General features: G+C 49.5%; 1 protein-coding gene across 2 annotated transcripts in view; it reads right to left on the bottom strand.

Moving 5' to 3' along the window:
• Positions 1-12,683, bottom strand: part of SLC27A6 (solute carrier family 27 member 6) — a 101,012-nt gene that overhangs the window by 17,585 nt on the left and 70,744 nt on the right. For both annotated transcript variants that reach the window (XM_069960704.1, XM_069960705.1), the window contains 3 exons: positions 7,970-8,164; positions 5,014-5,104; positions 3,107-3,305 (listed from right to left, as the gene is read on the bottom strand). In XM_069960704.1, the coding sequence (XP_069816805.1) occupies positions 3,107-3,305; positions 5,014-5,104; positions 7,970-8,164 (485 nt within the window). The remainder of the gene's footprint in view (positions 1-3,106; positions 3,306-5,013; positions 5,105-7,969; positions 8,165-12,683) is intronic.

Here is a 12,683-nt window from a genome sequence, read left to right as displayed (position 1 = left end):
GCCCATCACACCGAGGCCCATCACACTGACCACCATCACACCGAGGCCCATCACACTGACCACCATCACACCGAGGCCCATCACACTGACCACCATCACACCGAGGCCCATCACACTGACCATCATCACACCGAGTCCCATCACACTGACCACCATCACACCGAGTCCCATCACACTGACCACCATCACACCGAGTCCCATCACACTGACCACCATCACACCGAGGCCCATCACACTGACCACCATCACACCGAGTCCCATCACACTGACCACCATCACACCGAGGCCCATCACACTGACCACCATCACACCGAGGCCCATCACACCGAGGCCCATCACACTGACCACCATCACACCGAGGCCCATCACACTGACCACCATCACACCGAGGCCCATCACACTGACCACCATCACACCGAGGCCCATCACACTGACCACCATCACACCGAGGCCCATCACACTGACCACCATCACACTGACCACCATCACACCGAGGCCCATCACACTGAGGCCCATCACACTGACCACCATCACACTGACCAACATCACACCGAGGCCCATCACACTGACCACCATCACACCGAGGCCCATCACACTGACCACCATCACACCGAGACCCATCACACCGAGGCCCATCACACTGACCACCATCACACCGAGGCCCATCACACTGACCACCATCACACCGAGGCCCATCACACTGACCACCATCACACTGACCACCATCACACCGAGGCCCATCACACTGACCACCATCACACCGAGGCCCATCACACTGACCACCATCACACCGAGGCCCATCACACTGACCACCATCACACCGAGGCTTATCACACCGAGGCCCATCACACTGACCACCATCACACCGAGGCCCATCACACTGACCACCATCACACCGAGGCCCATCACACTGACCACCATCACACCGAGGCCCATCACACTGACCACCATCACACCGAGGCTTATCACACCGAGGCCCATCACACTGACCACCATCACACCGAGGCCCATCACACTGACCACCATCACACCGAGGCCCATCACACTGACCACCATCACACCGAGGCCCATCACACTGACCATCATCACACAGAGTCCCATCACACTGACCACCATCACACCGAGTCCCATCACACTGACCACCATCACACCGAGGCCCATCACACTGACCACCATCACACCGAGTCCCATCACACTGACCACCATCACACCGAGGCCCATCACACTGACCACCATCACACCGAGGCCCATCACACCGAGGCCCATCACACTGACCACCATCACACCGAGGCCCATCACACTGACCACCATCACACCGAGGCCCATCACACTGACCACCATCACACCGAGGCCCATCACACTGACCACCATCACACCGAGGCCCATCACACTGAGGCCCATCACACTGACCACCATCACACCGAGGCCCATCACACTGAGGCCCATCACACTGACCACCATCACACTGACCACCATCACACCAAGGACCATCACACTGACCACCATCACACCGAGGCCCATCACACTGACCACCATCACACCGAGGCCCATCACACTGACCACCATCACACCGAGGCCCATCACACCAACCAACATCACACCGAGGCCCATCACACTGACCACCATCACATCGAGGCCCATCACACTGACCACCATCACACCGAGACCCATCACACCGACCACCATCACACCAAGGCCCATCACACCGAGGCCCATCACACTGACCACCATCACACCGAGGCCCATCACACCGACCACCATCACACCGAGGACCATCACACTGACCACCATCACACCGAGGCCCATCACACCGACCACTATCACACTGACCACCATCACACCGACCACCATCACACCGAGGCTTATCACACCGAGGCCCATCACACTGACCACCATCACACCGAGGCCCATCACACTGGCCACCATCACATCGAGGCCCATCACACTGACCACCATCACACCGAGGCCCATCACACTGACCACCATCACACCGAGGCCCATCACACCGACCACCATCACACCGAGGCCCATCCCACTGACCACCATCACACTGAGGCCCATCACACTCACCACCATCACACCGAGACCCATCACACCGAGGCCCATCCCACTGACCACCATCACACAGAGGCCCATCACACTGACCACCATCACACCGAGGCCCATCACACTGACCACCATCACACCGAGGCCCATCACACCGAGGCCCATCACACCGAGGCCCATCACACCGAGGACCATCACACCGAGGACCATCACACCGAGGCCCATCACACCGAGGACCATCACACCGAGGACCATCACACCGAGGACCATCACACCGAGGCCCATCACACCGAGGCCCATCACACTGAGGCCCATCACACCGAGTCCCATCACACTGACCACCATCACACCGAGTCCCATCACACTGACCACCATCACACAGAGGCCCATCACACCGAGGACCATCACACCGAGGACCATCACACCGAGGACCATTACACTGACTGATCACACTGAGGAACATCACACCGAGAACCATCACAGGCCCTGTACACATTATAACCCCTCCATGTCAGGGATATATATACACACACAGTATACTCCTCCTGCACTGGATATAGGCAGTGAGAAGGTATATAGCTGTGCGGCTGAGGTGAAGGGATTGGAGAGTACATTACCAGATCCATCCCTAGGTCTAGTTTGGCTGATATCTTAGTGTTAGATATTGGGCATACATGATCTGTGCACTGTGGCTTCCTATTAGGTAACACACCATAACCCGGTGCCCGTCATATGGTGGATACTAACGGTACCGGACACCTTCCGGCTGATCCTGAGGCAAACAGTGAGTGCGGCCAATAAAGGTATAAAGTGTACGGGGACCATTATACAGTGGTGGAACAGAGGTCTGTACAGCGGCGGGCCTGTGTAATAGGCCCAGTAAGCGATCGGCGCTCGTTTAGAGGTATTATCGGGCCCCCATCAGCCCATGTAATACCACCCTTAGTCACCTGTGATGCTCCGATGAGATTTCACCGTAGAAGAATCTGACGATTTAGGACGTAGGCGACTAGAACGGTCACCGTGCAGAATCGGCAAAGCCTGATCACATCTTACTGACCTGAACGTGTCTCCAATCCGATCTCGAAAGTAAAGAAAATTATCGTGATCCTGAACCATCAAGTCTCCGGTGTTGAAATAAACGTCTCCTCTCCTGAAGACGTCACATAACAGCTTCTTGGTCGTATGTTTCTTATTTCCAGCGTAACCGAAAAAGGGGTTGGCATGGTTCACCTTGGAGATGAGAAGTCCCGTCTCACCTGATGGGGGCGAAAGAGCAAAATATAAGTAATTATAGATGGTCCCCCACATCTATGATACCCGGTGTATGTGGTGTACCCCCGGTGTGATGTTATATCGGAGGAGCGGCCGGTCACTTGCTAGATGGTGAAGTGTGACGCCACTACTGTGGTGGATGGCCGTGATACAGCTGGACCCTCAGATGTTGTCAGGTGACGCCAGTGCCTGGTGGGCACACAGGGGTGAGGGCACGCCTGCTTTTATTTTATCAGGTTGGCTGTACCCTGCTCCCCTGTGGTCAGTGTCCTGCCGGCTGCTATCGGGTCCTTGGGGTTATGTCACAGGTAGTCAGACTGGTGTAGTGACCCTCCCGGATAGTAGGAGCCGCCACCCACTGAAAGGGAAGAATGTCCCAAGGTTGCAGTGTGTGCTGTGTCGGAGGTGACAAATAGTCACAGACTCTTGAAATAAAGTTGAGTAAGTTTACTACTTGTAAATGTGCAGCAGGTAACACAGAAGAGACAGTTCCTTGAGTTAAAGTCTCTGAGACACACAGTAGGTTTCCCTAGGTTGAACCTGATCGACTCTTGTCTTCTTTCAACCTTATTTACTATGTTACTTGACAAAGTTCCTATAAACACTTGATAAGAGAACGACCAGATCTGTAGGATAAGTGCAGTGTAGGATATAGTCGTGTTGCGTTGTACTGAGTAATACAAGAAGCAGAGTAGCAGAGAGGAGGATGCCGTGAGAGTCTCAGCCCATGTAGTACTGTGCTCTGCCGGGATGTTGGAGGATGAGGTAGAATATTGTAAGAAGAAGAAGAACACATGTGCCTGTGTATTTACCTGTGACTTCAGTCTTCACACCACCTTATGCCCACTAGACTCAGCTGAATCTTCCTAATGGGTGACACAGGTCCCAGACCTTGTTACCTAGGATGAGCAGAATGCTGAGGGTTCCCTGCTGACACCCGCACTGCGAGGCAGAATTCCTAGGCTTATTGCAACTTTGCTCTATCCGGATCAGTTCATGGCTCTAGGGTTCTGGTATGGATACTGTCCTGCTCTGTGACTTCTCCTTGTCCTCAGTGTGGGTTGAGGTGATCTCTGGCTAGTCCTCTCTTAAGAGGGGTTTAATAGTGCATAGTGCTTTTTATAGTCACTGTTAAAGAAGTGGGCAACAGTGCGGGAGACAGACTAAGACTCACCTCAGGTGAAAAAGAAAGGCGGAAGATGATATGAAAAAAGAAAGCAGAAATCCTACTGGTCTACAGATTCTGGTAACACACAAACACAGTAACCCTTTGGGATCCTTCAGCTGTGCAGCTTTCACATATACATACATAACACAGCATCTAGTGGGTAACTTCTAGTACTACTTTTACAATAATAATAATAATAATAATAATAATAATAATAATAATACAAGAAGTACAGACTTTTGTGAAGGGTGTAGACAACTGTAACACCCCTAGTGGGACACCACATATGTACGGTGTCGGGCATGCTGGGTCCTAGATTGGGGGGGAAGGGGGGTTCCGATGCAACGTTTAGGACATGTAAAGTCTTATGTTGTATATACAGTAGATGTAAACGCTGACCCCTTTGTCAGTGACTACACTGGGACTTGTATGTTGTTTGGGCTTTACAGCTGCGTCTCCAGCAAGATCTGTGGGGGATGGGACTGAACCCCTCTACACAGAAACACAGAAACCAGCACTTTTACCTTTTTTTACTCTTTCGCACCAACCCTTCTGGTTTTTTATTGGTTCATCTTTTTCAATGTCGTATTTAATAAGATCAAAGGGGAAAACGAGCTGAAAAGAAAAGAAAACAGTTTTAGTAACACAAATAGATGAGTATATAATAGCAGCAGGTGAAGTAATAGCACCGGGAGTAACAGCAGCGCCAGGTGTAATAATAGCACCGGGTGTAATAATAGCACCAGGAGTAATAATAGCACCGGGTGTAATAATAGCACCGGGTGTAATAATAGCACCGGGTGTAATAATAGCACAATGTGTAATAATAGCACCGGGTGTAATAATAGCACAATGTGTAATAATAGCTCCGGAAGTAGTAATAGCACTGGGTGTAATAATAGCACAATGTGTAATAATAGCACCGGGTGTAATAATAGCACAATGTGTAATAATAGCACCGGGTGTAATAATAGCACCAGGTGTAATAATAGCACCGGGTGTAATAATAGCACAATGTGTAATAATAGCACCGGGTGTAATAATAGCATCAGGAGTAATAATAACACCGGAAATAGTAATAGCACCAGGTGTAATAATAGCACAATGTGTAATAATAGCATCAGGAGTAATAATAGCTCCGGAAGTAGTAATAGCACTGGGTGTAATAATAGCACAATGTGTAATAATAGCACTGGGTGTAATAATAGCACCGGGAGTAATAATAGCACAATGTGTAATAATAGCACAATGTGTAATAATAGCACAGGGTGTAATAATAGCACCAGGAGTAATAATAGCACCAGGTGTAATAATAGCACCAGGTGTAATAATAGCACAATGTGTAATAATAGCACAGGGTGTAATAATAGCACCAGGAGTAATAATAGCACAATGTGTAATAATAGCACCGGGTGTAATAATAGCACAATGTGTAATAATAGCACCGGGTGTAATAATAGCACAATGTGTAATAATAGCACCGGGTGTAATAATAGCATCAGGAGTAATAATAACACCGGAAATAGTAATAGCACCAGGTGTAATAATAGCACAATGTGTAATAATAGCATCAGGAGTAATAATAGCTCCGGAAGTAGTAATAGCACTGGGTGTAATAATAGCACAATGTGTAATAATAGCACTGGGTGTAATAATAGCACCGGGAGTAATAATAGCACAATGTGTAATAATAGCACTGGGTGTAATAATAGCACCGGGAGTAATAATAGCACAATGTGTAATAATAGCACAATGTGTAATAATAGCACCAGGTGTAATAATAGCACAATGTGTAATAATAGCACAATGTGTAATAATAGCACCAGGTGTAATAATAGCACCAGGTGTAATAATAGCACAATGTGTAATAATAGCACCGGGTGTAATAATAGCATCAGGAGTAATAATAACACCGGATATAGTAATAGCACCAGGTGTAATAATAGCACAATGTGTAATAATAGCATCAGGAGTAATAATAGCTCCGGAAGTAGTAATAGCACTGGGTGTAATAATAGCACAATGTGTAATAATAGCACCGGGTGTAATAATAGCACAATGTGTAATAATAGCACCGGGTGTAATAATAGCACTGGGTGTAATAATAGCACAACAGCATATTACAGCAGTATTAGCTAAATGAGATTCTATGTAACGTGTGTGGGGGGGGGGGTCAGATATGGCAGATGTAACATGGATGGCAGATACGGCAGATGTTATGTGGAGTGCAGATATGGCAGATGTAACATGGACGGCACATACGGCAGATGTAACATGGAGGGCAGATACGGCAGATGTAACATGGAGGGCAGATACGGCAGATGTAATGTGGAGTGCAGATATGGCAGATGTAACGTGGACGGCAGATACAGAAATGTAACGTGGACGGCAGATACGGTAGATGTTACGTGGAGTGTAGATGTGGCAGATGTAACATGGACGGCAGATACAGCAGATGTAAGGTGGAGTGCAGATACAGCAGATGTTACATGGAGGGCAGATAGAGCAGATGTAACATGGAGGGCAGATACGGCAGATTTTACATGGAGTGCAGATACGGCAGATGTAACATGGAGGGCAGACGTAACATGGACGGCAGATACGGCAGATGTAACGTGGAGGGCAGATACGGCAGATGTAACATGGAGGGCAGATACGGCAGATGTAAGGTGGGGTGCAGATATGGCAGATGTAACGTGGACGGCAGATACAGAAATGTAACATGGACGGCAGATACGGTAGATGTTACGTGGAGTGTAGATGTGGCAGATGTAACATGGACGGCAGATACAGCAGATGTTACATGGACGGCAGATACAGCAGATGTAACATGGAGGGCAGATACGGCAGATTTTACGTGGAGTGCAGATACGGCAGATGTAACATGGAGGGCAGACGTAACATGGACGGCAGATACGGCAGATGTAACGTGGAGGGCAGATACGGCAGATGTTACGTGGACGGCAGATATAACGTGGACAGCAGATAAAACGTGAAGTGCAGATGTAATGTGGATGGCAGATACAGCAAATGTCACGTGGATGGAAGATATAACTTGGAGTGCAGATATGGCAGATGTAATGTGGAGGGCAGATACGGCAGCTGAAACGTGGAGGGCAGATACAGCAGATGTAACGTGGGGAGCAGATACGGTAGATGTTACCTGGAGTGCAGATATGGCAGATGTAATGTGGACGGCAGATACGGCAGATGTAACGTGGAGGGCAGATACAGCAGATGTAACATGGAGGGCAGATACGGCAGATGTAATGTGGAGTGCAGATATGGCAGATGTAACGTGGACGGCAGATACAGCAGATGTTACTGGGAGGGCAGATGTAATGTGGTATTACAGCACCTATCACTTTATTCGACACGAGCTCCAGTCCCACATATAACCTGAGGACAGGAGGGGCGCTGTTCCTGTAAGATGCAAGAAATCCTGGATAAGCCCTTTAAGTGACCTGCACATTGCCTTACCTTGTAAAAGAAATTGCTGCGGCCCACAGATCCAATCTTTCCTGTGTGGTTCATGAAGCAGATGTTCCCCTCTGTGGCCCCATAGAGCTCGCACATCTTTATGTCGCCAAATCGTGTAATAAATTCCCTCCATACATCAGCACGGACTCCGTTTCCAACCGCCATACGGACTTGGTGCTTCCTCTCATCTTCTCTCTTAGATAACAGAAGACAGGTATAAGGGAAGGCTGCTGCCAGACACCCTGTTATATAGGACACCTAGCAGCTCCCACTATACTGGGGTCTAGTCCTCATGACTTCTAGTCTGACACCATATCCACCAAGCTGTCCTCGCCAAGATGGAGCAAGGTGAAGGTACCGGATATGAATAGAATGTGTTGCAGATTCTGGGATATTGCTCAGTCTGCTGAAACGCTTTGTTGTATCATCAGGGTATACGCCGCCATGCTGAATCATCCGCTTCCTGTATTATTACATCCACTGCACAATCCACTTTCTACCATCTCCAGTGATGTTACACAGAGGCACTACCGGATGACTGTGTCCAATACATGATAAATGTGAACAATACAGAACTCACAGCACAGCACAGCATTCACAGCACAGCAAAACACTTACAGCACAGCACCCACAGCACAGCACCCACAGCACAGCACTCACAGCACAGCACCCACAGCACAGCACTCACAGCACAGCACCCACAGCACAGCACCCACAGCACAGCACTCACAGCACAGCACCCACAGCACAGCACCCACAGCACAGCACTCACAGCACAGCACCCACAGCACAGCACCCACAGCACAGCACTCACAGCACAGCACCCACAGCACAGCACTCACAGCACAGCACAGCATTCACAGCACAGCAAAACACTTACAGCACAGCAAAACACTTACAGCACAGCACCCACAGCACAGCACTCACAGCACAGCACCCACAGCACTCACAGCACAGCACTCACAGCACAGCACCTACAGCACAGCACTCATAGCACAGCACCCACAGCACAGCATTCACAGCACAGCAAAACACTTACAGCACAGCACCCACAGCACAGCACTCACAGCACAGCACCCACAGCACAGCACCCACAGCACAGCACTCACAGCACAGCACCCACAGCACAGCACTCACAGCACAGCACAGCATTCACAGCACAGCAAAACACTTGCAGCACAGCAAAACACTTACAGCACAGCACCCACAGCACAGCACTCACAGCACAGCACCCACAGCACTCACAGCACAGCACTCACAGCACAGCACCTACAGCACAGCACTCATAGCACAGCACCCACAGCACAGCATTCACAGCACAGCAAAACACTTACAGCACAGCAAAACACTTACAGCACAGCACCCACAGCACAGCACTCACAGCACAGCACCCACAGCACTCACAGCACAGCACTCACAGCACAGCACCTACAGCACAGCACTCATAGCACAGCACCCACAGCACAGCATTCACAGCACAGCAAAACACTTACAGCACAGCACCCACAGCACAGCAAAGCACTCATAGCACTCATAGCACAGCACTCATAGCACAGCATTCACAGCACTCATAGCACAGCATTCACAGCACTCATAGCACAGCATTCACAACACAGCAAAACACTTACAGCCCAGCACTCACAGCATGCACAGCAAAGCACTCACAGCACAGCACTCATAGCATAGCACTCACAGCACAGCACTCATAGCATAGCACTCACTGCACAGCACTCACAGCACAGCACTCATAGCATAGCACTCACTGCACAGGCTATCTGTTCACTAGTTTGTATCTACCTCTTTATTATAACTAGTCTTGTTCTGGGAAGGCCGTGGTCCACTGCAACTGTGTGTTGTGTAAGCCCCTGCAGTATTCAGCTTTTGTCATTACATCCATGTCTCATGTATATTTCATTGTATATGCCTAATGGTGATGATGCAAAGGCTGGTGATCACATGACCATGCCCTGTTGCCATGGTACCCCCAATAGCCGTCAAGCTTTGGCTGGGGGATATCATGTGACTTCCTGCTGTACCTCAGTCTATCTCCTACCACAGAGGGGATAGGTTGTGTGTGTGACTCCTCTTCACCTTCACATGAGGAGCCTGCGTGTGCTCTGCTGCTCCAGTCCACTGGCTGTGTTCCTGTCTCAAGTCTCAAGATTCTCATCTGGGTGCCGTTCTTCAGTTATTCCTCTCATCATCATCTATAATCATCAACAGCAAGTATTCATCTGAGTCTCATTCCACCCAGCATCTCTTCCTCAGTATCACTACTACTAACCTTATCATCCGGCACACTCACCTACAGCCTATTGCAGCATCACCCATTATTCTGCTTTATTCAGGTCTGCCTTATTCCCGGTTACATCCGGAGAGACTGTTGCTACTAGTTACCACCGTTACAACAAATATACTAAATATAACTACCGTTGTTTCTGAACCTTGGCATTGGTGTGATAATTGGTGCCCTGACTAAGGACAACGAAGAATCGCACGCCCAGTATTCCCGCATGGTCAGGAGCCCGGTTTCTAGCTGTGTTGCCCTCGTGCCAAAACCGTGACAATCCTATATCCTACAGCTGCCCCGGTTCCTGCCAGTAACTACGCCTATCAGCGGAGTGGCCCCTAGGGGCCCGGGCATCGCAACAGCACAGCACTCACGGCACAGCACTCACGGCACAGCACTCACGGCACAGCGTGTGTAACAACTCCTGTGAGTGGTGGAGAAGAGGGTGCAAAGAGAAAGGAGAATAGAGATAGGTAAAGAAAAAGGAACAGCTCTCATTGGTGCACAGATCACAAATAAACAATAACCCCTCGCTCACTACAGCTGTGCAATATACAAATACAGATATACAAACTAGCGACATCTATTCCACTTTGCTTTTGAGTACAGGCTTTTGCGAGGGGTGTAAAGACTAGCAACACCCGTGGTGGGTAACCACACTTCTCTATTAGTGACTGCACCAGTGTAACCACCCCAGGACATAGGATGCTGCAGGTTATTACTCCCCCAGGACATAGGATGCTGCAGGTTATTACTCCCCCCAGGACATAGGATGCTGCAGGTTATTACTCCCCCCAGGACATATGATGCTGCAGCTTATTACTCCCCCCAGGACATAGGATGCTGCAGGTTATTACTCCCCCAGGACATAGGATGCTGCAGCTTATTACTCCCCCTAGGACATATAATGCTGCAGCTTATTACTCCCCCCAGGACATATGATGCTGCAGGTTATTATTCCCCCCAGGACATAGGATGCTGCAGGTTATTACTCCCCCCAGGACATATGATGCTGCAGCTTATTACTCCCCCTAGGACATAGGATGCTGCAGGTTATTACTCCCCCCAGGACATATGATGCTGCAGGTTATTACTCCCCCTAGGACATATAATGCTGCAGGTTATTACTCCCCCCAGGACATATGATGCTGCAGGTTATTACTCCCCCCAGGACATAGGATGCTGCAGGTTATTACTCCCCCCAGGACATATGATGCTGCAGCTTATTACTCCCCCTAGGACATATAATGCTGCAGGTTATTACTCCCCCTAGGACATAGGATGCTGCAGGTTATTACTCCCCCCAGGACATATGATGCTGCAGGTTATTACTCCCCCTAGGACATATAATGCTGCAGGTTATTACTCCCCCTAGGACATATGGCGCTGCAGCTTATTACTCCCCCTAGGACATATGATGCTGCAGGTTATTACTCCCCCTAGGACATATGATGCTGCAGGTTATTACTCCCCCCAGGACATATGATGCTGCAGCTTATTACTCGCCCAGGACATAGGATGCTGCAGGTTATTACTCCCCCCAGGACATAGGATGCTGCAGGTTATTACTCCCCCAGGACATAGGATGCTGCAGGTTATTACTCCCCCAGGACATATAATGCTGCAGCTTATTACTCCCCCTAGGACATATGATGCTGCAGGTTATTACTCCCCCCAGGACATAGGATGCTGCAGGTTATTACTCCCCCCAGGACATAGGATGCTGCAGGTTATTACTCCCCCAGGACATAGGATGCTGCAGGTTATTACTCCCCCCAGGACATATAAGGCTGCAGCTTATTACTCCCCCTAGGACATATGATGCTGCAGGTTATTACTCCCCCCAGGACATAGGATGCTGCAGGTTATTACTCCCCCCAGGACATATGATGCTGCAGCTTATTACTCCCCCTAGGACATAGGATGCTGCAGGTTATTACTCCCCCCAGGACATATGATGCTGCAGGTTATTACTCCCCCTAGGACATATAATGCTGCAGGTTATTACTCCCCCTAGGACATAGGATGCTGCAGGTTATTACTCCCCCCAGGACATATGATGCTGCAGCTTATTACTCCCCCTAGGACATATAATGCTGCAGGTTATTACTCCCCCTAGGACATAGGATGCTGCAGGTTATTACTCCCCCCAGGACATATGATGCTGCAGGTTATTACTCCCCCTAGGACATATGGCGCTGCAGCTTATTACTCCCCCTAGGACATATGATGCTGCAGGTTATTACTCCCCCTAGGACATATGATGCTGCAGGTTATTACTCCCCCCAGGACATATGATGCTGCAGCTTATTACTCGCCCAGGACATAGGATGCTGCAGGTTATTACTCCCCCCAGGACATAGGATGCTGCAGGTTATTACTCCCCCAGGACATAGGATGCTGCAGGTTATTACTCCCCCCAGG

This window comes from Dendropsophus ebraccatus, chromosome 3, assembly GCF_027789765.1.
Source record: "Dendropsophus ebraccatus isolate aDenEbr1 chromosome 3, aDenEbr1.pat, whole genome shotgun sequence".
Lineage (NCBI taxonomy): Eukaryota > Metazoa > Chordata > Amphibia > Anura > Hylidae > Dendropsophus > Dendropsophus ebraccatus.
This window is presented reverse-complemented; position numbering and strand designations above follow the sequence as displayed.